At 45.5% G+C, this 27338-nt stretch overlaps 1 protein-coding gene across 1 annotated transcript; it reads right to left on the bottom strand.

Annotated features, from left to right (window-relative positions):
* PXDC1 (PX domain containing 1) lies at positions 1–26966 on the bottom strand. Its single transcript, XM_068397067.1, has 5 exons — positions 26244–26966; positions 13058–13149; positions 12656–12773; positions 8632–8743; positions 1–2750 (listed from the first exon to the last, which is right to left on the bottom strand). The coding sequence occupies exons 1-5, from the start codon at positions 26497–26499 to the stop codon at positions 2633–2635; spliced, it is 696 nt and encodes a 231-aa protein (XP_068253168.1). The 5' UTR covers positions 26500–26966; the 3' UTR covers positions 1–2632.
* Between the last annotated feature and the right edge of the window lie 372 nt (positions 26967–27338).

Below are 27338 nucleotides of genomic sequence, written 5' to 3'. Positions count from 1 at the left end.
GCAGTGATTTAACCAAAGAACAGTTTTTAAATTGACTCTATGGACAAAGTAATACACACGGTCATTTGCATTTCTTTGATTTATCAAATAAACATATTTCAGCTAAGAGAAATAAACCACAAGACATCAACTCTGGAAAATACTTGATCAAAATGGCTTTTGAAAAATCCAAGTGAAATGGGTGCAACTTCTGTTTGTAGATTAGTTCCTTTGAATTAGACTCCCCCTTCCCTGAAGACTTTACTGTGCATGCAGCTTAGCTGGTTTTCATATGAAGAATGTGGTTGTACATTTTAAAAATCAGCAATACTTCTCTATTTATTTTTTAATCCATATATTTTAAAGTGCTTTAAAAAAGGTAAGTAGTTATCATGAGGTTAAAAATTCATAGGAAAATTCAAATGAATCAGGGGACAATATTGCATAAAAAGCCAATGACACTTGGTGCTTTTCAAAATATTACTCAAGGAAAAATCAGGGATAGTGAGAAGAAGTAGAATTACCCAAAGCAACATGGCAGGCTGACAGCAGAACCAGGAATTGAAATAAAATATTCCAATTCCCAATCCAATGCACATGTTTACTACATACTATTTCTACCCCATCATGGTTAACTAAAAGCACTGACAGAAGAGTTAAAACTAATGAGAGTAAAACAAATGAACAAAAAACCTACCCAATTCTAATTCAAGACGCTGCTCAGAAAGCCTTTGCATGAGAGAGAACGTATCCCTTTGTATTCCAGAAATTTAACATATAAGAATCTGCTTTATCTTCAAAAAAGAATAACTGACAGATTTGATTTCACTTATAGTCTTGAAAGTGCAGAACTCCTCCACTAAACTTAATGGCACTAAACCACATATACCTAGACACAAGATCAACAGTTAGGCGGAGAGCTTTCACATGGGTATGCACCATATCTACAGTATAGGCAACACATGGAGCACAGAAAGAATTGTCAAAACTCAGCATGTTTCCAAAACTACTAGAAAGAGAAACGATTTGGCATGGCTGGGAAAGCGTCCTCAAATGAAAAAAAAAAAAAGGAAGCCGCTGTTTTAAGCTGCAGAAGTGTACTGAAGGTGAGTTATATTTTATTTCATTAAAATATACTTTAAAAACATACTGTGTAAAAGAATTAGGATTCTCAATAATTTATTATTTACATTAGCAAATACTGTTTGACTGTTATTCTATATATAGAAATGAAAAGTCTGCAGAAGGGAGTTGTATCAACTTCTTCAGGACCAAGCAACCCCCTTTACCAAGAAACAAGTCCAAAATGCATTCCTTCCCATTTCAATCCCTTCAAATTCATGTTTGCAAACAAATCACAAAAAGCTCAACGAAAGGTCACATTGGCGAGTGTTGAGCACTCACAGTGAGAGACGGGATTTCGGAGCACTCTGCAAGAGAGAGACCCCAAGGAGATTGTAACATTGCACTACTCAGTAGTCAAGAGACTGCAGGGTCCCATCTCGCTCTTGCACCCACTGTCCTACCTCCACCAAAATCCATGGTGTTACATGACAACAAGGCCTGCACCCGGCCCTGCAGACAGATCTTGGAAAGCCAGGCAGACTCCTTAAGCCAGGCTGGCAGCAGAAAGTGATTGTCCTACCACTGTAGACACACTGTAGCTTATCATTCTTTTTCAGTCCAAGCACTACATAAATCTTATTGTCTTCCTCCCCATCCTCTGGGGAGAAATATGCATAGGGAATTCTCTCTCTGATGTAAATAACTGTAAGCACCATTCGCATTTGCTGGTCCACATGAAAAAAGATCATATCCAAGTGCTTGCCATATCCTTGACCTTTCTTAGCAGGGCAGCTCAGCTTTCCCATCAGCTTTCCAGATTTCTGAAATCATACGGGTACCCAAACATCATGCACAGTCCATTGCAATGCCAGCTGCTGTCTGCTTTACTATTCCAGGAAAGAGTATTTGCCTCTTCAGTGATTATATAAAAACCCATGATTAAAAGAAGTAAAGTGGTCAGCTCATGTGCTCTGTTTCCTGGAGGCACTCAATGGTATTTCTGACATCTCATGTAAGGCACCAGTCATCTGGCAGCTGAGCAAAAAGTGACCTCCAAGCCCTCCATTAAGCAACCGCAGAGGGAACTGACAAAATTCAGCTCGTTTGCTCGCCTTCTTGCATACATAGCTTAAAAAGTGTGGTCACACCATCTGGGGAAGTTTCTGGTGATATCGTAAAAGAGGAAGCCTCAACTTGCACTGCAAGCCAAGGAGCATGGGTGACAGCATACTGCAGCACAAGTTTCCAATAGATGCGTCAGAGTGGCAGTTCCCACAGACAGAGCAGAGATTTCCTCGAGCCTCAGGAGGCCTCTGCTGCCTTGCTTTCATGGAAAAAACGAGTTTGTTGTCAACAGCGAAGCAGTTACTTCCTTACAAGATGTCTCCATAACACACAATGGAGGGGCAGACCACAAAACCAGCTTTGTGGTGTACTTGCTGCAACTTCTCTGCTGTTGTTCTTGCCTGCGGAGCCTTATTCGATCTTGCCCGCACAGCCTCATTCACAGAGATGCAACGCTGGAGACAGCAGAGCCTATGGACGAAGAGGTCGGCTGGCTGCTGGCTGGCTGCGTCACTGAGCAGCCTCAGTCCAGAATATCAGTCTCAAATGGGACCAGGTGGTAGTATGTCAAATTGGTGACATAAGCTGTTGGATCATCACTGTCTTCTAGCTCTGAGGTAAAGTCACTAACACTTTCAAACCTGAGGAGAAATAAATAAAGAAAAAAACACCAAAAGGTATTAAGTCATTAATGTTCATTTAGAAAATCAAAGTCAAAGGAATTTGAAGAGAAGTACTGAGGGAGAGGGAGAAGGCTAGGATATCTGAAAACTGACCCCTGGAAATTTTGAGAAAAGACATTTTTGAGGGGACTACGTGGAAAAAGGGCTGCAGCCAAGAATGCTTCTGCTGGTACTGCAAGTTAAATTTCTGAGTAAATGTAACACGTGGACTTCCTTCACACCAGACCAGTGTTGCAGTAGAAGTATTTCTAATGCTGGCTTGCAGCTTCTGCTTTGTGAAGCTCAGTTTGAAAGACAAAGATCTAGAGTCCCAACTCTTTTTCCAAAGCTTCAGTATCTCACTCCTTCTCTTGGCAGCCTGAAATTCGAATTCATACTAGAAGTTGTCAAGGAAGGTCCATGCAGATCAACTATGAATCATGAAGCTATAGTTTCTCTGACATCAGCCTATGTATCATTATGCTAGCACAACATACTAGAGACACCAGTGGCATCTACTGTCACTTTCATAAACCAAGATTCAACACTTCTTAGAGAGAGCTGAAAGTAAATGGAAACCACAGCTTTCCATGTCCCTAAATAAACCGAAAACCTGTTTCTTTATTACCTCTGGAAATTAATGGACTGAAGAGTTTGCTCTCAGTAAAACAGGATGGCTATTCCCTTTTAAAACTGTGCTAAAACACAGCTGTGCAGCATACTAGGAGCTCGAGTTCTCATCTCTTTAGATAGCAGTCTTCAGTAAAAAGGACTTTTATGACTCCTCTCTAGTATGACACTGACTCTTCATAGCACTTGTCATTATAACACCAGAACTTCATATCTTGTGACATCTGGTTACCGCATTGCATTTAAGATGAGCCAGATCAAAAACATTATTAATTTGTTTTCGTGCCCCAGTGCTCCTCTCCTACTAACGAATTAATGATTTCCCAGGACATCGGAATTGCCTTGTCAGGCAATTCTGGATACCTCTACAATGACATTTTTACGAGTCTAGAAGAACTTTCACTACAGTATGTGAAAATCTTTACAGAAAGTAGTCAGAGCGGATCTCATCCACACCTCCTCTTCCCCACACCCATGTGTATATGAATAAACCATAGGGCAATGAGAACCATGGTGCATGCAAGCAAATCATCTTGTCCTCCCTGACTTTCAAAGCTACTAGCAAGGAAGCAAGGAAGCAGCAAGTGAGCTCTGGAAGAGCAAATCAGGCAGCCAAGGTCCACATCCTTCCATTTTGTTCTCACAGCATGTGGCAGCAACACGAAATGCCTCAGTTCCTACACAAGAATGGAAAGGAAACTGCCTTTGTTTCCTGTCTGAACTTGGACTCTCACCCTTTCACTTCACAGGTACCTTCTCTGGGTTTGGCTTTTCTATGAGGCCAAAGGTCTAACACAAATAGTAAACAATGACTAGAGTGTCCTTCCTCCAGACCCCTGCTGTGCTCCCCATGGCACAAGATTTAGGTTTTGACAAGCAGAGAACATCCAAATATAAAGAGATTCACAAATTTAGTTTCACTTGTTTTGGTATTTTCCTTCCCACTTCCTAACTCCTCTGTTATAACCTGAACTTTTGCAAGGATTACCCACTGTCTCATGCCTACTCTTGACCAGAAGGCATCAACTTGTTAAAACCTACACTTTCCTCAGTTACACATGTTTCTGTTCCAAGGAGGCTTGAATTTCTGCAGTTAATAGAACATTTTACTTCTTCCCAGATAGCCTAGCAGTCAAAGGCAGTCTCTGCACGCCAAGGATTAAATCTCATCTCAGTTCAGGCAAGGGACTTGAACAGTCAAGTCTTTTTTTCTCACACTCTTCTTAAATATTTTCAAATAACGTGCATTCATTCTGATAGAGTGAGGAAAAAAAAAGAAATAGAAACTGAAAAATTGCACAGGATGGAAAAAGAAATCCTAACCTAGCTCTGACTACAGGACGTGTCTCTTTTTAGGCTGGCATACTTCAGCTCACTGAATAGCAGATAAACAGATGAAGCTTTAAAATAATTTGGTTTAAAACTGCATCTCACCTACACATGAACTAGTTAAACTCCTTCAGTTAAGTGACGCAACTGCGGACATCCCTCTAACCTCACCCTAGAGAGCCCTAAGAGTCACATATTTCAGAGGACCCAAAAACCCAGATAATCTCCCACTCCCATCTCTGCTCAAAACTCTTTCTTTGGAAGCATCATGGGTTACTGGATAGCAGAGTCTATACATCCTGCAATGTATGGACACAGCTCTGTCTCTTTTCCACACTCCTGCCTGGTCCTTCTCATCTCTTTTTTAACTATGAGGACCACAATTTTTTTTGAGCAGAAACTCATGGATTTTCTCCTGCAGTGCTGTTGCTATGCTCTTTACTTACAATCAAACTGAAATGAGACTGAACTTTGAATGTTTATTATCCTCATTCCTCTACTCCCTCCAGGCTGTTTGCCTGCCTGCCTGCCTGTGTGGGAACACGTGCAGAAGGGAGCTGTATTGGTATCTTGCAAGCACTTCACAGATCATGTTGTGCTGTCTTACAGACTGCTAGTGATCCAGAAACAACAGATTATGAAATACCAGTGGAGCAGACAGAACAAAGCAAGCAGAAGAGGAGTCGAGAAGGCTATTCAGATTCTGGTCTCCTTTTCTTGTCAATTGTCTAGAACTCAATTATTACAACTGGAAGGCCCCACAGATTTTGTGGTTCTTCAGCCTCACTGACAGGGTACTACAAGCAGCACGTGAGGTACAAAGCAGTGGCATTCATATGCTGTGCTTATGCAGAAAGCTTTCCTTGCCACCAAAAGGAAGTGTGGGCACAGAATTCTGCAAAGCACTGCTCTGGAGCGCTCGTAGGAAACCAAACCCAAGAAGCCAGGACAGTTTACTACAGCTAGCAGCTGTATAGGACACCCAACAGTCAAAATGCTTTTGTGTTGTTACCAACAGGTCTTTTTCCCAAAATAAACTCTGCAAACTACTGTGGACGTGCAGACTCCTAAACGCCCAGACTGCTCCTCTTGCTATTTTTTTCAGAAGTACCTTGAGAGACACACCGTCCTTCACAAGGGCCTACTCCTTGTGCCGTAAGACAACCACCTTTATAATTTTAATTCCTGTTAATGCATTAGATTTACTGCTCACATTTGCCAGGAAGAAGAGGTACATAGAAGCTTGTTAACTCACAGAAGCAATCCCAAGTGTAAACATGGTGTGAGACAACAGCCCAGTTCCTCTCATCACCTTAAGTACAAGCAGTACCTACCTGAACAGTTCTCCTCCCACCTAAGACTAAAAAGCACAGGGGAAGCTTTTTCTTTTTCTGCCAAGAGTAGGATCTTGTTTTCCTGGAAACATTCTGTATCTCACTTCACCACCTCTGTGCTGCTTTTGCATGGCCACCCATGAAAGTCTGTCCCATGGACCACAAGATGATTCTGACAACGGTAGCACTGTCCTGAAAATGCACATCTAGTACTGGAGTGAGTTTGCCAAAAAGGTAGCATGTCCAACACCACAGCCTCTGCTCCTGACCCAAAAGACAGAAGTGCAAACAGTCCTGGCAGGCGAATGCACCTTTAACAAAACCAAAGCATAAGTTCGAATGCATTTATTTACCACCTTTTCTTCCAAAGGGACTGCAGAGTACTCAAAGAAGCACACATAAAAGGACTATTCATGGCACATGGATGCTGACCACACTGAGTTCACCACATTTTGCAACAGTATGGTGTACTGCCAACTAAAATTAGAGAGAAAATGAAGGAAGCAGAAAGCAACTTCTCCAGAACAACAAAGTAAGCCACTCCAACTTGCAAAAATGCTATAGTTCCATTTGCAACAAGTATGAGACTTTTCAGCTGATGGATCACTGGGTAGGTAGTGCTACAGGCTACAACAGCTAACCAGTGCAGTGGAGCCTTGGGGAATGAATGCTACCTGCTGAAGCTCCAAGTGCTTCTCTCCAAAAAATACAGGTTTGCTTTGCAAAACGTCTGATGCAAGTACACAAAACCCAAAAGTCACACAGAGTTTAATGTTGCTGAAAGGAAAACGTTCCCATCTGAGGATATACAAGTCCACAAGGAATTAACTCTGATTTCAGAATAGAAAAGACCAATCCCATAAATACACTTTTACAGAGACCAAAAAGGAACTGCATAGGATTTTGAAAGATTTTAAAGCTTCCTTTCTGGGCTACCAACCTACATTTAAAGCAACAGTAGAGAAAACTTCTGCTTTTAAAAGAAGTTTGATTTTTAAAAAACAGCTGTGCTACACAAGTGCCATTACCTCGTAGCCATTACCTCTTGGCTATAAAAGACAGCTGCAGGATGGGCAAATTTAGGGCACCATGTAAAACAGTTGAAATTTATTAACCTCTCGACTCCAGATTTAACTTCCTTCAGGGAAGTTAAAATACAAATGCACAAAGACAGGCCGTTACCCTGATTTATTTCTTCTACCACAGCTTCTGGGAAACCATGCCTACCATATGTCATATTAATATTTTCTGGCCTTAATAGTCTCTGACTTCAACGGGATGACAATTAGATGATGACAGTTTCTGATCCCAGACCAGTAAGTTTTGTTTGGGCTGCAGCACGTTTTTTTAAATTGAAATTGGATTTTAATATTTTTTTAATCGAAGTTTTTAAAATAATCAAAATAAGGCACGAAAAGGCTTTCTTTGGTAATTTGCTCCTATTATTTATCACTCTCAGTGCTGAAAAGTGATCCACTATTACAACTTTAATTTCCAGATGCTGGCCTTACAGAATTACCTCGTGTCTCACTTCAGCCTCATTAATACAAGCTTATAAGCTTCAATGCTGTTAGCAAGGTCAAGGTTCAAAACATTGAGTGATAAGTTAATAGAAAGACTTCAAAAAATTACACTGAAGCCAGAGATACACTCCAGCCCCTGACAAAATGTTGTCACACTCTATGCCTTTCCGCAGACTGGCGATGACCACATTTCAAACGTGGTAATGCAGAGTGCTGCATTCAAAGATAAAGCCTCCATAAGGCTTTTACTGCTCTGTTTCCATCATTTTGACTGCTCTAATGAAAAAGTAGGTCAATGTTTCTCATTAAAAATATTTAAGTGCTTCATTACCTGACGCTCATTGAAATATCAATCACCTGCCATGACAGAAATCTGTAGAAGCTGATTTCCATCAATACCCATCTGTCAATACAGTCACTGACTTACAACCTACATGAAAGCCTTCCTGCTTACAGGTCTCTGACCTCAGAATACCTATATACATTAGGAGGCAGAATTTACAAATAAGACTAGTCTAACTTCCCTCTTCCTTAATGAAATACACATACTTCACCAAGTCCCAGCATGTGGCAACACCTGAGCAGCTGCTCAGGTTCCTTTGATTAAGTTCAGGGGTGTGTTCCCCTCCTCTAAGGATGGTGTTTTGCTTCCCAAATAAAGCATATCCTTCCTAGGATATTCCATTTGTAAGGATGCTTGAGTTTCCAGATTGGGGCTCAAGCCAGCTCTCATCACAGTCATGAGAGAAAGAAAAAACTCCTCTATTCTCACCTGGCAGGACCCCTGTGACAACCACAGCTTTTTTCATACACAGAGGACTGAGCTTCTCAAGGTTAATCATTCTCACCGACAGCCATTTATCCATCTTAATAGAAAGAGCTGTGAAGCCTTAGCAATCAGGCCCAGTAATCTTTAACCAGTCAGAATGACAACTGTACCAGTCCTGCACCTAGACAGAGGATAACATTTTGCAAGGGAGGGGAGGAAAAAAGCTGCAGTTTATCCAAAGCTGACAGTATTACTCATGCACAAACCCCACTTACAAGTGTTCTGCTGAATCTACATCCAAGTGCTTCTCTTTTCCATTGGGTATACTGTGGTCAATGACTATTGTTTCAGTGTTGGCTAAACAAAATCCATTTGATCGCATGATTTCTGTTGAGAGAAGAAAGAAAAACAAGATGAAAATCCAGAAAAAAAAAATCTGGAAAACAACTGTATATCATATGGAATTGACATGGTTATGAACTGGGATGTGTGTGTGACACTGAAAATCTGCACATGAAAGCAGGAATGAAGAGTTCATTTCATGGCTTCTTACATCTGCAAACTGCCAGTGCTTAAGCAATTTTATTCACGTAATCAATTCATCATACGAAGCGTTTGAAGCAAGGCCCAGTTTCAGTCCCATTATTGCCAGCGGCAAAATTCTTGTCACCCCTAGCAAAATGGCAGCCCATCCACCTATTGCAATCTACCACTACCAAAACATAATTGTATTTTTCCTAGACAGTCCCAGGCTTAAGCCAAACCCCAAAAGACAGGAAAAAGGAAATAAAAAGTGACCTTCCAAGTTAATTCAACCACCATCTTTAAGACATGCAAAACAATACCATCTTCTACACTGCCTTCAACTCTGCTTATTTCTTCCTCACTGTGTAAGAAGCCTCCAATCCAGAAGAGCTAAAATTTACACCTAATCCTAATGACTTACTACCACAGGGAGAGTTTATAATTAAAGAATAGTATTTGTTGTGAATGAGAAGTTAATCCACATCTGTGGTACACGGAAAGGCAGACTAGGCAAGTCACAAAGATTTCTTCTTGTCACACAATCTTAGATGAAGCTAGGGCCACTACAAAATGAAGGTACATCTCTATATAAATCAGCACTGACTTAAGTGGGAAGAGTCTTGATTTGCTTCAAGGCATGAGGACTCTGTGTTACACCCTTGCATTATCAGCACAAAAGAAGGAAATTAGTCTGTGACAGAAAATACAGTAGGCACAAAACATATGTGCAGGGAATCCTCAAACAGACCAATTTCAACGATACATACAGGTCAAGTAATGAGCAGGAGAGAAGACAGGAGAAAGAAGGGAGGTAATTTTTTTTAAGTGTCCATTTACATGTTCCTACATTAAGGTAAAGCCAGAACTCACTTCCATATTTTTCTTGAGAAAGTCAGCTTTGACTTTCAGTCTGTATTTTACCGTGACTGACTTTAGCAGAATACGTTTCGGGGTGCTAAAAACACTGAATCCCAGCAGAATCACACTTCAGTCATGACTCATCTTGAACCAATATCATACTGCAGAATAAGATTTACACCATAAATTCAAATTCAGCTTTCATCTAAGAGGGCAGCCCTTTTTCTCTTCCCCATCACCTACCACTCTGAACATGACCACACGGGGGACAGTTTGTTTTTTCAGAGAATATAAAACATTTTTGCCTGCTTTTCTAAGTCTGCAAGCCATGTAGAAAGCTGCACTATGACTACCATGAATGCCACAGTGTTTTCCTAGTGTCCTTGACATGACCTAATAGTTACACCATTTCATTGCTGTGTGAACTGCTTTAGACTTTAACATTTACTGCCATCTACTGACAACACCGCCAGGCACTGGAACCATTGCCAGTGTAAAACATTCAGATGAGGCAAATATCAATTATCATGAAATTTCTGTCTATGTTCTTAAATTCTTTGCAGCAATCACTTAAATAATAAAACTCATTACCACAAGATGCTTTTGGATAGCTGCATAGGTAGGAAAATCCTCCTCCAATTAATTAGGTATGACTCGTCTCTACCAAAATTAATTTAGAATTAAAACAAAAGATGTTATTATTCAGCTAACATAGTTTCCACAGGTCCTCTACACAGAGGCTGGCAGGAGGGTTTCGTTTGCTGCTAGTCTCTGTCCATCAGCCAGGCACCCTCACTCTGAATTTACATTCATCTTGACCATCTTCTCTCTGTTGTACCCACCACTTGACATATTCAGTCAAGCACACACAGAGTACGTGTGCCCTAAGGGGGCACACACCCTCACAAAAATTATATTAAACCCTTCCAAACAGCAAAAAGTCCCGAGTCAGAGCAACACTGCAGTTTCTAACCAATCCAATTCGAAATACATTTATTCTTGATATTTGCCTGTTTGCAAAAAGAACAAGGTACCACTGACAGAAGCCACCCTTTGAAATATTTTTAAAGCCTATAGTTTGGGGATCCTTCATTTCATAACGGGCAGGTGCTAGGACCTACTTTGCAGCTTGCAACATATTTCAGACAAAACCAGTGAATATGCTCTCAAGGATCAGTGCTGAGAACATGTCCTGGCATCCAGGAGCAACGCGAGTAACCACGTTCAGCCTTTGGAAGATGACTAATGTCAGGAACCACATGAGAAATTTTACCTGAGGTTTCGACTCAAGACATCATCCAAACCTCCCTAGCCACAGATGGGGCGTGAGACACGCATGTTGGCTCCCATCTCTCACTCCCAGGAAGCCAGACCTGCGTCACCCGGGCTTTGCAGTAGGGCCCTGGGTTCTCTTCTTTACAGTCCCTGTGCTGTGTTGCAGCCTGGGCTCAGGGGTCCCTACAAGAAGGCACCAGCCCAGACAGACTTGCAAGACCACGTTTCTCACTGAGGCTCTGTATTACGCAGTACACTTATAAAGAGTTATTGGTGGGTAAACAAACCATTTAGCATTTAATTCAAAGAATATTTATTTAACAGAGGACCAGTTCACTGACAACCAGAGCTCAGGATCAATTACAAAAAGTCTACCCTGTGTATAAGATTGATCTTTAAGACACACTGTTTACCCCTCTAGCATGTTGACATGCTGCCAGGCCATTAACCGATATACTGTTAGTACCTCAGAAAACTGACACCAGTTTCACGCTAAACACTTCATGCACCTTGGAGGACTATGTAGTATTTCACTTTTCTTTCACTCTCTGAAATAAATTCTTCTGGCAAGAAAAAAAACCACAGTTGCCATTAGGCTCAGACGAAATCTTTCAGTACAGAAATACAAAAACCAGGAACACCAAAAGTCCACAAACGTTTTAACAAGGGTCAGTAGCAGACGCGGAAGGGACAGGCTGAAAGAATAGGCAACGATAGAGTAATACTTCTCTCCATTTTACCCACTAGCAATCTGTGGTTTAGAAACTTCCTATGTCTCCACCTGTGACAGGTCTCAATGTACTTTTCCTCCCCTTGCTCGTCCAATTCCTTTTTGAAGTCATTTATGCTTTCAGTTCCACCATATCCTGTGACAATGAGTTCCACTCCTTAACTGTGCTCCGTATGGAAACAAAACAACATTATAACCTTTCTTTTGTTTGTTTAAAGCCTGCTGTCTGTCAACTTTATTGGATAACCTATAGTTCTTGTTTCATGAGAAGTACAGGGTAATCAACCTCCTTCTATTCACAGCTTTGTAGACTCCCATCATATCCCCACTCTGTCATCTCTTCTCAAAGTTGAAGTGCCCTTCTTTATTTAACCTTTTTCTTGGAGAAGCTGTTCAGCGATTTGAATCCTTGTCCTTTATTTGTATGCTTTTAAATTCTATTATATCCTTTCTTAGATGGAGAGACCAGAATAGCTCACACTGTATTCAAGATGGGGTGGTGCTCCTTTCTTCTGTTCTCCCCTCCTTGCCTAATAATATCTAATATTCTCACTGCTGGTTTTGCTCACCACTTGGCACTGAGCTTACATTTTTCACAAAACTGTATCAATAGCCTCAAAATCTCCTTCCTAAGTGGTAACAGCACTATCATATGTGACAATAACGAGGACTGTATTTTCCTCACATCCACTTCTTTGCATTTATCAGTCTTCAATTTCACCTGCCCCCTTACTGCCTGAATGCACGTTGCATAGTATGTCAAGGCTAATTACATGTTCTGTATACAAAGTAGACTATGGAGAACTATCATCTTTTGAATTGCTGATGGAGAAAGAACAAGGGGAACAGCAAATACAGTCATTTTCATTCTCTAATTCTTGTGTCAGCTGTAGGAAGCTAACAACTCTTACCTGATATTTTAACTGGACTTTGAAAGCTTGGCTGAATTTTATGGACGTTGTCATTTTTTAGAACTTGGTCCAAAGGCGATCTCTCAAAGAACGTGAGGACAACTTCAGATCTTGAATACTTGAAAAGAGAAAAAGAAACAGACATCCATTCTTTACCAGTAGTTTGCTTTGTCCCTCTTCTCCCTTTCCACCATTTGTAGTACAACAGAAAGTCTTATTACAAGCAACAGCCTGGAGATGTCATTACACGGTTCTGGCACTCAGCACTTCTCCAAGATACTCAATAAATTGGTGCTTCTTTTAGAGTTTGGCAAAGCCCAACACTTTCTAATCTGCAAGAGGGTGCATGTCCCCATCAAGGAGGAGTCAGGCTGGGCTAAATGTGGAACTTGGCTTACTCACCTTCCAGGGCATGTTTATAATAGTCTTCAGAAGCTTTTCCACTTCATTAAGTCTGGCTTCTATATCATGGGCTTCTTTTATAGTGATGAGCCCTAGAAACAAAGTGAACAGATTGTGAGCATAGACAAAAGAACACTTTCTTGTATACACATACTTCAGCAGCCAGCAGCAGCCGCTCAAGAAGATGCGGAGCAACCTCAAATATCATGCCTCCCAGAAACGTCTTTTACCCCACACTGATGATAAAGCATGTACCCCAAACTGAGGTGGGTGTAGTTACAAGCAGAGTTGCAAGCCTGACACAAATTCAGCTGTTTATGATCATATTTAGGAGTGTTAAGACAAGCAGAAGTAGAACCACCTACTTCCTCACCCACAGTTTCACTACACAATATTCCCAGCAGTGACAGTCAAACAGCCTGTTTTCTGCTTCCAAGAACCATGATTCATCCTTTTTTCTGTCAATAAAAAGCAAAAGATAAACCCAAGAAAACCAAAAAACACAACCCACAGATAAGAGGAAAAGATAAACACAAGCTAAACAAAAGGCCTTGAGGGTAGTCTTGTATTTCTTTGAATGTAGGCGCCAGTGAGTGGCCCAAGGAAGATTTCTCACTATCATTCTTCAAGTGCAAAATAACTTTTTGGATTTTTTTTTTTTTCAATCACTGAATTATGACAGTGCTGCAGAAGGGATTAAAATGGAAATTTTGCTGTCTGGTGTCCAGAATGATGTATTACAATGCTTCTAATTCTGAATTGCTCAATATGGGGATCTTCAACTGCAATACCGTATTTCGTATGTATAACCTGCGGGACATCTGTCACTTCCCTCTCCACTAGCAGACTCAGGAAAATATAGCACAGGTTATATGCACATACAGGGAATGTGAGCAGAAGTAAACCCCAAAATCTTGCACCCCTCTAGCAGCCCTTTATTTCTGATCTTTGTAACCTACTTTTTCTAACCCAGTCATCATTTCACTTCTACGTTTGGGCAGCTTTTCCAAGGAACAGAATACACGCATGAAAATTAAATACCTAAGAGACTATTGGGCTGCCTGGGGAAGTGGTGGAGTCACCATCTCTGGATGTGTTTAAGAAAAGACTGGCCGTGGCACTTAGTGCCATGGTCTAGTTGACATGGTGGTGTCAGGGCAATGGTTGGACTCGATCCCAGAGGTCTCTTCCAACCTGGTTGATTCTGTGATTCTGTGATTCTGTTAAATTTAACAAGCTTCACTGGTAAAAAAAAATACAAAAATCTGGAGGAGAAAAAGACCAAATACATCAAAACCATCTAAATGAAAATCAACACTAAAAATCTGCAAAGGCAGTCTGTGAGAAACCACTTCAATATACTAAAATTGTAAGTTCTAAACTCTAAGTGCATCTCCATCTCCCTATTCCAAAGGCAAACGTACAGAAAGAGCCATCAAACATGCACAGTGTGGGGACAACATCCACAAAATGTTTCAGTCTGCATCAGTCCTTGTTGTTTGTTACTGACAAGATATGATCCCAGCATCGCTACCACTTCACCACAGTACAGCTCGCTCCCTCTTCTGACAGCAGCGCAGAGCACACCAGCAGGCATATAAGGCAGGCAGACGTGTATCCTGCTTTGACCGGTGTACGCTACAGTCGCTTAGCTTTGCATGGGAATTCTCTGAAAGGCTGTAAATGCAAATTAACTCATCTGCGTGGGTCCACAGACTGTGCATTAGCTGGGTTGTGCTTGACGTTACAGACCTGAATTGCAGACCAGCACCCTTCATCTTCTTAACTACTGGGTGTGAGCAGGCCTGGGTGGATCTGCTTTGCCCCTCCACAAATGTGTTCCCATCCCACATCTGAATTAAGTTCAAGCCTTTCAAAAAAAGTGTTTTCATCTTCCCTAAAAAAAACCCTGCCAACGGTCCCACAGCTCAGACATCCACCTCTGATGTTAGAAACATGCTCTCGCCCTGCTGTAGCCCACATCAGAGAAAACAGAGCTGGCCACCATGTTGCCGGCTACCAGGGGATGCCTCCCCTTCTCCTGCTGGTCTTGCTCCAGTCTACATAAATACTGACACATTCAGAGCAGAGACTGCCTGACTCCCACCTTGCAGGCAAACACCTCATCGCTGACCCACACGGGACTCGGCGTTCAACTGCTCTCTCTCAAATCCGCCCTTGACCTCGGACACTTTCCCGAAGAAGCATTTACTGTTGAAACCAGTATTTTACCAGGAAGAGGGATACTTTCAAACAAATGAAGGTATTCAGACCAGGGGGAAAAGAAAAAAAAGAAAAAAACCCACCTCACCAACAACACTGAGCACTCATCCTGTAAGGAAAAACAGCCAAGCATTTCAGATTTTCTCTCATTAGTAATCAGACAAAGCATCTGCAGCTTCACACAGCCTTTTTATGCTTCAGCAAGAGAAGTCGGATGAGGCCGTCAGCCTGTCACACTGTCACAGATCACCCAGTGGGAGGTTTTACAGCTTCTTGCATTCACCAGGAATTTCCAGCCCTGGTATATTCCTCCTTCCAGCCCTTGGAAAGGCACCAGCCATACAAACCAAAACTCCTACTTGGAAACTGGCACAGACGACTTCTATCATCTGACACAATAAAAAAATGTTCCTTACTGAAGTTTTTAGTAATATCAAAACCAAAAGGCAGACGGCGTAGGAAGGAGAGTGATACATCTGCCTGGACAGCTTCCTATATATGTGCTTAATGATTACAGATGCACAGTTTTGAGGTGTAAAGCTGCTGACCTTACATGAATTCCCCATACAGGGAATTCAGTTTGGCTGGGCTAAAGCCTTCGTTTTCATGTGTCTACAGTCCAAATACACAGAAACCACTTGACTGGAGATATATATATATATATATATATCTCGAACCCTGTAATTTCTTCTGCAATAGCCACAAAGTTTGTAAGGCTCTCATTTATCTTAATTCTATAAGTCTCTGTTTTTAAGAGTTAACAGTTGCCCTCGTGGTTTTCAGTCAGTCGTAGCTTGGGATCCCACAGCCCGAGGGATTGCTAACAACTCGACAGCTGCGCTAACCAGAGCAAGGCACTGCATGCCCAGGCAGCAGGGAGGAGTGGAGACCCCAGTCCTTCCTTTTGCTCCCCTTCAGCGCTCACTAACTGGCTGCTGTCATCAGCCACAGCACATACGTGCATGAAGAACGCTGTGGTTTCGCAAGGTGAAGTCTCCGGTGACAACACTGGTTCAAGGTGCTCCCGCTCTCCCCTGCAACTCATTTCCTCTCCCACACCTCAACACACGCTGCCTCTGCTTTGCCAGCACAATTAGGTGAGCAGCGGGGAACACCTCGAACTGCTCTTGTCAAAGGCTTCACCTCAGGAAACCCCAGCCTTAGCAGAAGAAGCAAGAGACCACAGGCTAGGATGCCCGATTCAAACTCCTTTCTCACCCAGGCGCTACATATTCATGCAAGTAGCCTGACTGAGTTTGAGCAGGAATCAGGACTCGTGTAAAGAAGGGCCACAGAACTGCACTCGAGCTTTCTGTATCTATTCTTCACTTTGGGGGGTTTCTCCCCTGTCTGTCCTCTTTTTCCTGTTTGGAAGCTTTGACGAGGCAGAAAGAAAGAAAAAAAAACCAAACAAGCCAGAGATTGCTGTAGGATCTCCAAATGCTGGAAATGCCTAGACAAACAGACACGAGGCACATGCCAGCTGACTCTGCAGACAGAGCCCAGCACCTCCAACGTACATTAACCCTGTCACCAATGCACCACAAGCTGGATGCATCTGGAGTGCACGGGACTCACTGGCCACGTATGCAGCATCCATACAGCAGCTACAACATGTCCTGAGGCTATTGTCTCTATGCCCAAGGACCATAAATACGTGCCCATTTTTCCATCTGGGGCTTTTAGACCCCAAGAACCCTTATCCAGACAGCTTGCTATAAAATAAAAACAAGACACCAATAAAGAAACCAGTAGCCTGGAATCAGCTGCGCTTTCTTCCACTTGTTCAGTCATGCAACGGAGCTGAGCTCAGAGCTGGGAAATCTCTTCGTGAGGTCATGGTGAAAAGCTGTTCTCATGCCTTTTCCTCTGCCCTGGCCCCTGTCTGACTGCTAATGGAAAACACGCGCAAACTCCTCCCAGGAAAACTTTGCTCTCTGTCTTGTTGTCCATGCTGTGCTTGGACAATTAACTAGCATTTCAAGTGATTTAAATGCTATAAACACCTATGTTTATAGGGCCTGAGGTAAACTGGAGCCCCGCTGACTCCTTTTTTAGCAGAAAACCTGTTGCCAAATACCACATACCTCTAAGATTCCTTGACCCAGCGCACAAGGGAGCCCACACACTGGGTGACAGGAGGGACGATACAGGCACAGCGCCTAACCCAGGGTGGCACTCGCCTGTACCTGGGATATTTGCTTTTAGCAGGGTTCTGCTGTGCGCACAACCCCCGTAGTCAGCGACCTCATCTTAAGAAAGGAGAAGACAATCCCTTTGATATCTTCTCTGCCCCTTGCCTGACCAAAAGGCCCAAGCGGAGTCCTTAAGACTGGGTGAAAAGGATTTGCCCGCAGTTTGAGACCACGCGTACATAGCGACTTAATGCATAGCAACAGATCTCTGGAAAAAACACGGCACAAACAGCACCAGAGACCTGCAGCATCCTTCCTGCTCTGGGACCCTGGTGCCGGAGCAGCTGCATGAGGCTGAGAGAGCAGGCGAGCAGCTGTGTACCTGGCACACTGGCTCACGGCGTGGGAGAGGGGCCCAGAGCTGCAAACGAGCAGGAAACGAGCTCAGCAGAGGAGGAGAAGGAACAGGGAGCCAATTACTGATGTCAACCCACAAGCCGTGGTAGGCCTGTCCTATTGCTGCCATGTGAGCCACCAAATCTGCAACTATGATATTTTGACAACTGCAGATAACGCGCTGTGTGCTTCTACCAAATGAAACGGGACAGGAATCGCAGCACGTGCTCCATGGCTCGTAATGAAATCACGATGCAGTCCTGACAATTGATGGCCACGATCAGCACGCTGTCTCACCAATTCTCTAGTGCCTTTGAAGGAAGAGTGAGTTCATGCCCAAGTCAGGTATATCTCACATGCCATCTCCCAGTGATGACACAGAGAAGTCTGTTTTTCTGCAGATGTGTTGCTATGTACAAGTCGCTATGTATACATGATCTCAAATTGTGGGCAAACCCTATTTCTCCAATCTGAAGGACTCCACTTCAGGCTTGTGGTCAGGAGAGGAAAAAAGAGTGTCTAAGAGATCTCCTACTTTCTCAAAATCAGTTCAATACGTACAGGAGGCCGAGCAAGAGCAGAAGCCAAGGTGTACTTTCTGAAGACATGTGCAAGATGGAATGGTGATACTCCTAAATGCTGTGTATTTTAGTATGTACACGAAGATTAAAATACGGCATTGAGCCTTCCTCACCTAATCCTCTCTCCATCCCCTATGGGAAGACTGGAGAGTGGATATCAAAGTGAAAAAAGGAGCAGCAGATAAATCCAGGGAGAAATCTTACTGTGTTCTGCTAACCCACACTGCAAGAAAGATTTAAGGCCTATAGATTCAGATTTTGAGCTCATCCTTCTCTCTTTGCACAAGCCCATAAGCAGCAGTTAGGGATTTCAGATCTTTAGGGAAGACACATAAGCTGTCTTGCACAGAAGACTGCTACTCTGCTCTCTCTCCTGACAAGACTGTATGGCTTCAACAGGAGATATATTCCTTTTCCCCAGTTACAGTATTCATTAACACTGCAGTGCTCTATCTTTTTTATCCTGTACCCTCATTCCTCCTTTCAGATACGTTCTAACCCGTGTGCACACACACAATTCAGGATGTAGATGGAGCAATAGCAGGAAGGTCCCAGCCACAAGAGGAGGTATACAAAATCACAGAATAATGTCTACTGGAAGAGTTGAATCTAGTTCTAAAGAAGGGCCAAGACCAAAGTCAGATCAGGCTGCTGGGGACCACATCCAGTCAACTTCTGAATATTCCCACAGACAGATATTCCACAGCATCACGCAGGAACTGAAGCTACTCAGCTGGGACATGGATCAGGGCAGAAGGGTGGCAACTCAGCCCAATGATTTCTGCTATTTTGCTCCTTTGCACTGCTTCCCATTTCTTCCCTCTGCTGAACTGAGCTCTTCTCAATACCACTTCAGCTGGCATCTTTCCCTGCTTCATGGCCACGTCGTCTCTCTCCTCCCAGCAGCTGCCCTGCTAGCATCCCTCCTCCGCACAGACACACGTTCCCTGAACCTCGCTGCCTGGGAACTACAGCATTAGCCATCTCAGAATGGACTCTGAGGAGGCCAAAACAGATCCCACTTACAGCTGCTACCCCTCCGAGGGAGGAGAAGAGGATAAAAGGTTGTTAGAAGGACAAAGGAATACTCGGTGGTATGTAAAGGCAGGAAATTCAAAAAAACAGCAGATAGGAAGGCATGTTTCACACAACTTTTCTTCAATAACTCTGCAGAAATAACACCACAGGAATCCCTTAAGTCCAAAGACTTGATAAGATCCAGAGAAGAGCAGATAATTACATGCAATCAGGGATATGAGATCTCCAATTACTAGAGACCAGGACTGTCGCTTTTCTGTTCTCTGCTGGTTATTTATGCTGACTTCTGGAGCATCTGGTTCTCATCACTAGGGACAGGATCCCAGAGCTAGCTAGGCACTGGTCTGACTTAGTCTGGCAGCTCTGGCAACTCCTCTTTGATACCTTTTGCCTAATTCTACGACACCTCTCTCTTGAGGCAGACACACTTGCCCCTTCCCCTCATGGGAAAATTCATCCATCTCATATGACAAGAGCCACTACAGTTTCTAAAACCTTTACAAAGGGTTTACTATTTATGCAATATCACTGATGTGATCCATCTTGGTGGCATTACTCAGGGAGAAGTTAAAAGGATATGATGGAGTTGAAAAGAGAGGCGCAGGGGGGTGGATTTTTGAAGTTTGTTATGTGTTGTACTGCCCTCCTTAAACTTGATGTTGAGGAATAAGATTAAAGATACTGAGAAAAATCTATTAGACGCAGAAAGACAGAGAGCTTTCAAAACCCTGCCCACGCTGCGCTCACCTAGCTCTAACACAGGCCATTTCTTCTTTTGCACTTCATATGCAGCAGATGTAAAAATATGGATGGAGCAAAGTCCTATCCAAACCACTGTCCAACTTAAACCCCCCAGAGCAGGGGTTGTGACCGTGACCACGTGAAGACCCTGGCACACTGGAATACCTGTGCAAAGCAAGGAGGCAAGACAAAAGCTGAGAAGTCCAGACCCTACAGCTGATGGGTTTTCCACACCTGTATTATTAGTTACAGGATCTCCCTGGATCTCTGGAGGGGAGACGGCACCTCCTGGTGACAGAACTCAGCAGACAGACTTTCCCCACAGAGCTCCCTGTCCTGATGCCTGCATCAAAGAAGCATGAGATAAAAGTGAACAAAGCAGTCAAAGCCTCATGAAAAATGTAAGCTCCTACAACCATTTTTAGCACTGGTTTCTTATCAGGTGAGAACTGTCATGAAAACACAATCTCATTTCCATTCCTTTCCACCACAAGCCTCCCTGACACGTTGCCTCAGTCCACCACAAAAAGGCAACTTGTGCCTAGCTTTATAACGAGACAGCCAGCTTCATTTATCTCTATCATTACCGATGAACCATGAAATTCAGCTAATAAAAAAACAAACCCAGAAGCCCCAAACTTAATTTCGGCTATACAGCACTGTTGGAGCCTGATAACCATCCTTTGTCTGACAGACAGAAGCTCTGAGCAAGCTCCACTAATGAACTGTTGACAATGTCAACAATGAAAAGGGCACAATAGATGCAGTGTATTTATCTATATTGTCAAAGCACCGAAACAGCTGCTGTCTGTGGAAACCACTATGCTGCTTCTGTAGAGCTCCCTCTTCTCATAAATCACACTCCCAGATGGTCTCGTAAACAACAACAACACTATAATGCAGCATATACAAAACCGTGAGTTATGAATGTGGCATTTGCAAGCAAACATAATGGTCCTGGGCCAGCTCTTCAGGAACTGCCTTCTGCTTTGTGCAAGTCCTTCCAACGGCAGCCCTGGAGGAGCTTCCCATTTGCTTCCAGGTGCACAGCCACTCAGACACAGAAAACCACCGATCATCTGCCTCCCACATGAGGCAACCATGCTGGAGGGCTGGCACAAGCCTCAGAGCTAGAGCTCAGCGTTAGTTATCTGGGATGGACTGCTCAGGGTCTCCTGCAGGTGAAGTGACTACCTCTGTGCTATGAGGGAAGGTACAGATGCAAAGTTTCTATAGGAAATCTCCACCTTTACTGGAGAGATTCTATGGATGGACGGAGGTTGTACTGGCAAGGCAGAAGGGAACAGAAAAGTTCTGGAGAGCCACAGATAACCACGGATGTCAGCAAGCTGGTGGGGGAACCTGGAGGCAAAGAAAGGGAACAGAAAGTGGCTCAGGGAAAGCAACTTGTAGGAGCAGAGAGAAAATAACAGAAAGGAGAGCAAAGGGAAAAAAGGCCACAACAGAGCAGAATGAGTCAGAGGAGGCATGGAAAGAAGGAAGGGGGAGGAAAATGAGCACTTTGGGAAGAGAGGGCTCATCCAGCAAAAAAAAAAATCTGTAAGACTGAAGAGAGTTTCTGACTTGACAGCTCAGAGTATCAGAGCAGGACCAGGCACTATGCGTGGGTGAGATACGAACAGCGACATTGGAAGAGCATCTGAGCCTCCATTCTGATGACAAAGGCAACAAACCAGTGGCAGAGGAGGATTGCCAGAAACCACTCCACCATTCCAAGGGCAAAACAAATCCCAACTTTGAAAGGCTGCTAATGCTCTCTTCTGGCTTCCTGGGCCTGCGCTTAAGGGGCTGATCCTGCCCACGCTCAAGCGAGATGCAGGTGTCTGACTGCCGACTGCACTGAAGCTGGATCAAGTTCTAGGATAAATCTTAGATGAGAACCCCTCAGAAGCAATATTTAGAGAAAATAGGAGGAGGGAAAAAAGAGTACTTTTCCACGTTTATACTTCACTTCCAGTGTCTACTGGGTCTGTTGCAACTATTTCTAAATCACCAATTTTAAGTCAGCTTCTAAGTCCGTAGTGCTGCCTTTCTCATGAAGACTGATTTAAATACAAAAGTTGTTCATTTTGCGTATAGAAACAGACAGTTTAGTAACATTAGGCTGTGTTCTAGCTCTGCTAAGAGTGAACCAGTCTGTGTTTTTCTGTGATCCTCTTTTGTGTATTTGCCTAGAGCAAGGGATGGGCACATTTCAGACACAAAATACTAGCAAGTTACTGGCACCATCACAATGAATCACAGTCACCCTGCAGGTATGCACATATCTAACCTTGTTTACCAGCTTACTAGTAAGATACCTTGTGTTGTTGAACATCCTTGGCCCTCAGCATCATAGTACACTCCAGATGCAGAGAGTGCACTTTGCAATGTGTTCTGATTAGTTATCAAAGACAAGACCAGACTGTGTGAACACCATACTCCCCTCCTGGGACCTCCCCTCTTCTCATATCAAAGAAAGGGTAAGATGAACAGCCAGTGCAGAAAACTATACCTCCCATCCTCTGTCATCTCAAAGCACTCTGCAGATCTGAGAAATACAGAGAGGGAGAGTGTTGTGGAAGTTGGTCCAAGGGTACAAGGGTTGGAGAAAGGAAAGGAGAGGATGGTTTGCTGTTGCTGAGCAAGAAAAGGAGCACACTCCTGCTCAGTATGAGCTGTTTGCTGAAACCAGCAGTAATGGTAACAAACAATTTTCTAATATTGCTGACATTTTAAAAAAAAAAACACCTTCTTTTTAAAAGTTAATAACATCAAATAGCTCAAGCTTTCACTCCTCAAACATATCCCTTAAATGCAACATACTGCAGCTTGACTGAGCTGTAGGATGCTAGTCCTTTTAATGCTTTTAGGCAAATCTGTAGGAACTTGGGATCCCTTCAACACAATGCAAATTTGGTTTGCAACATTTTACCACTTCCTCCAGATAAAAGGCACAGCTAATATTCAGCTTCTTTCAGAAAGCCTAAGATAAACACACACACGTATACAAACTCACACACATATGCAAATCCATTTGTATGTATATAAAAATAGACACAAATGTATATGACAATGCTAACACACACAAGAGCATGCTTTTGTCTGGTGTTTTTGTTGGGTTAAATATATTGAGCTTTACTGTAGGCGGCAGGACGTCTGCTTTTAAACAGGACATTAAGAAACCAAGCTTACCCCACGAGTTTTCTAAAGACCGGACAGGCCCCGTGCAATCTCTTCTTACAGCCAAAGCTTTGTATTAGTGTCACTTAGTTAAATAAGATTTTTATGTTTCAGCTTGGTGAAGTTACACAAGGCTGTGGCCAGTCACTTTAGAATGCTGGTATGATGAAGTGTTCTCTATGCAGAGAGGCACACTCTGCAAAGTAATTTTCTTTCGAGCAGGAGCAGCGCAATTTTAAACAGAGTGTTACTGAAATTGTGAAGCATGCTGTGATTGCTTAGAAATTACTCTTGATTTTTATTCCATCTCTGTTGCAAAGTTAACCCCCCCCCTTCAGCAAGCTGAACAGATCATGATCTGCTTATATTGGGTTTCGATTTTTCAAATCCTGGACTGATTCTTTGCTTGTTCCTGATTCTACTGAAGTCAGTACGCCTGTTCCTGAGATAAGGGTAAGTGAAGGTTGCTGGCAGGAATTGAGCATTGCAGGCTGAGGATGCTTACTCTTTCCCAGCTGTTCATGCACTAATGGTGTATGTTACATGGGACTGTCAAGTAAAGCCAGTGCAAGGGACTATAATCCCATTTGGCTCCAACTGCACAAACGATGCCTCAGAGAGATGTGAAAACAGTCTAATATTTTACAAAAGCTGTGGCAGGTCTTGAGACAAGAAAGGAACCATGCTCACTTGAGAGAGGTGCTGAGGAATGAGAATGGCTTTAGGACACACAGGGGCTCCTGTGCCTGAGCGACGGGAGGGAGCATGCTGGCAGGGGCAGGAGGCCAGGGCCAGCAAGGACCAAGTCCGTTCCCAGCCAGACCCAGCACACACCCCAGCCCGGCTGCCAACCTACTCTTCAGAGCCCCATAAAGCCAACAAGTAAAAGGATGACTGGCACCCTGGGAAGCCAAATTTTAGTCACAGTGACCCTGGCAGGTGCTGTGCCCTGCAGGCCACAGGCAGGCTCGCTTCAGACCTGCCCAGCATCCTCAAAAGCAGAGCCCTAGTGCCATAGACACTTAAAGGCCGTCTTACTTAGAATTTACTGCCGCTCAGCACTACTAAAACTCACGCTCGGAGTACTTTACGTAGGGCACCCTCAATGGATATAGATTTTTCCAATATTTTAGCTCCCTGGTCAGTGACCTAATCGCTGAGACACGGTATAAGCACACTGTGCCAGGCACACAGCAGGGCTGAGAGGTGGGGGTGCAGGGATCTGCAGGAACAGCCAGAGGACTCCCCATTCCCAGCCTGCACCCAGGTGAGGGGGCGACAGCCCCCTCCGGCACCCAGCGCCCGCAGGCATCTCCCACCCCGCAGCCTGGAGCGGGCAGCAAGGGGACGGCGGGGCTGCCGCCACCCCGCAGCCCTGCGCCCACCCCCGCCGTCTGCAGAGGGCACTCGGGGCCCGCGAGTGGCGGCGGGTGTCCCCGAGCCGGCGGGGCCGAGCTGCCACCCCCTCGCAGCGCGACGGGGAACAGCCCAGCGCCGGGGGAGCCCCGGCAGGACGAAGGTAAGGAGAGGGAGATGGATGAGCATTTATGAATTAGGCACAACAGGCCACCACCAGCACGTAGGGATCCGGCAGGACAATACAAAAAGACCTGTCTCACTTTAAGTACCCGTCAGAAAACATCCTTGGCGAAGTCAGCCCGGGAGAGACCCGCTGGCGCTGCTCCGCGCCCCGCCCCCCCCCGCGCCCCGCAGGGAACAGAGCCCACTGTCACACAGGTAGGGCCCAGAAATAAGTTTTATTGGTTTTACACCGGTGTGCAGGGTGGAGAATCAGCCCCGAGAATGTCAAAACGCTGACCCTCTGCAAGGGCAGGGTCACACTAGCAACGTGTGAGGCGAGGTGAGAACAGGGGAGAACTTTTCCATCCTCTCACACAGGAAAACATTCACAAAATACCAGCTTCTCCCCGTTCCTGTTCAATCAAATAATTTATGTAGTTACCCAAACAACTGGGGAGACTGGAAGTCTACCACACATCTACGCACACATCCATTTTCAGATGAGCAGATGCTCCGCACCACTCTGCACACTTGAAATATTTTAGACTAAAACACATAACTGTATCTAAAAAATACCCCAAACGTTAAACAAACCAAAACCAAACCCCGAGACAGCTTAACAGGTACACGCTGCTTCTGCACAGAGAGGCCTGAGCACGGGCAACATCCTCCGAGTTGGGTTAATCCACTTCAGAAACGAAAAGAGAAAACACGGCTCTAACCGCTGGTGCAATTCCACTGTTTTGCAGAAGTTATGCGAGGAATGATGCCAGCTCCCAGAGTCGTTCCGTCCACTGGCAAGCGCCGCAGCCTCTTCCCCCCCGCCCTTCTCCTTGTGGCAAACAACATACCAACATGCGGAGATTTTTCAGCTACAGCCCTTCTCCTGCCAACAACCCCCCCAGCCCTCTCTCGGGAAGCCTCGGGGAAGCCGGAGGCAGCGGGGAGGGGCAGCGCGAACAGGGACCCGTCTGCTCCCCCAGCCCAGCCCAGCCCAGCCCGGAGCCGCCGTCCCGGCGTAGGTGGGGACAGCGGCGGGGCTGGGGTCTCCCTCCTACGCGAGCCCGGAGCCCTGCGGGGCTCGCCCCCCCGGGCTGCGGGGCAGCCCTTCACCCCCACCGTATATTTACCAAAAAAATACAATACAAATCAACAGCCCGGGAGAAGTTTCCGACCGCAAAACGCCCCCACAGCTTTCCAGCCCCCGCCCCGTCCGGTCCCGCAGCGGCTCCCGCTCCTCACCCCGCTTCCCTCCGCCCGGGGGGACCGACCGCCCGCCCAGCCACCGCCACCCCGGGGGAAGCGGCAGCAAGCCCGCCCGCCCGCCAGCCAAGCAGCGAGGGCTGGGCCGGCGGAGGCTGCCCAAACCTTGGAGCAGGGGGGAGCGGGACAGCTCGGGCCGGTCCTCAGGGAAGGAGTCGAGGAGCCGCTTGAAGAGGCGTCCGAGGTCGGAGTAGCTGCGGTGCAGGTAGAGGATGTTGCGGTCCGACCACTCGGTGCGGATCTCGTAAAACTCCTCCTCGTCGCCCCGCCGGCTGATGATGAGCCGCCGGATCCCGTTTACCCAGCAGCCCCGCACGTACATGTTCACCAGAGAGGTGCCCTCAAACACGGCCGAGGCCATCCCGCCGCCGCCCGCGCATCCCCCGCCGCCGGCGGAGGGCGAAGCGCACCGCCCCGCGCCGCCGCGGCCAAGTTAAGAGGAGGAGGAGGAGGAAGAGGAGGAGGAGGAGGAAGAAGAGAGAAGGGGGGTGCCACCCGCCGCACGGCCCCCCCCGGCCCGACCCTGCCCTGCCCGCCGGGGCTGAGCCGCCTCCCGCCGGAGGGAGGGCCCGCCGGCGCCTCACAGAGGGCGGCCCGCAGCGAGGGGCGGCCCGGGCACCCCGGCCCCTGCTCCGCCGAGCCCCCGGCACCAAGCAGGGCGGCTCTCACCCCCTCCCGGGGCGGGGAGCGGGCTTGCTCGGCCCCTTCTTCCCCGGGGCCGCAGGAAGGCAGAGCCCCTCCCGTCCACGGCGGGGGGGGTGCGGGGCTGCCCGCGGCCGCTGTGACCCCCCCGGCCCCGGCTCCGCGGCCAGCGCCCACCCGCTACGCCAAACACCCGCGGTCCCCGCGGCGGGATCCTCCTCTTCCTTCTCGGGACGATTTCGCAGACGCCACAGACATGACGAGGAAATTTTTTCCCCTCCCAATGACTCCAGAAGTTTTTTTCTTTTTTTTTTTTTTAAAAAAAACCAAACTTCCCAGCCCGGCCAGCCGAAGGAGGAAGAGGGGGAATGGCTTACACCGCCTCCAGCTGCGGCAGGCGAGGCTGTCAGCCCCCAGCACCGCACAGGGTTGAAAAGCGTCCCTCTGTGCCCTGGGAAGCCTAAACGGAGACCCCGGCAGCCGTGCCGGCATCTCCGGGGAGAGGGGGGTCCATCACAGAGAGGAACAGCAGGAGAAAGGGAGTACGCGGCTGGTGCC

Source organism: Nyctibius grandis, chromosome 3 (assembly GCF_013368605.1).
Source record: "Nyctibius grandis isolate bNycGra1 chromosome 3, bNycGra1.pri, whole genome shotgun sequence".
Classification (NCBI taxonomy): domain Eukaryota; kingdom Metazoa; phylum Chordata; class Aves; order Nyctibiiformes; family Nyctibiidae; genus Nyctibius; species Nyctibius grandis.
Note: the sequence above shows the minus strand (reverse complement) of the source record. Positions and strands in the feature narration are given on the sequence as shown.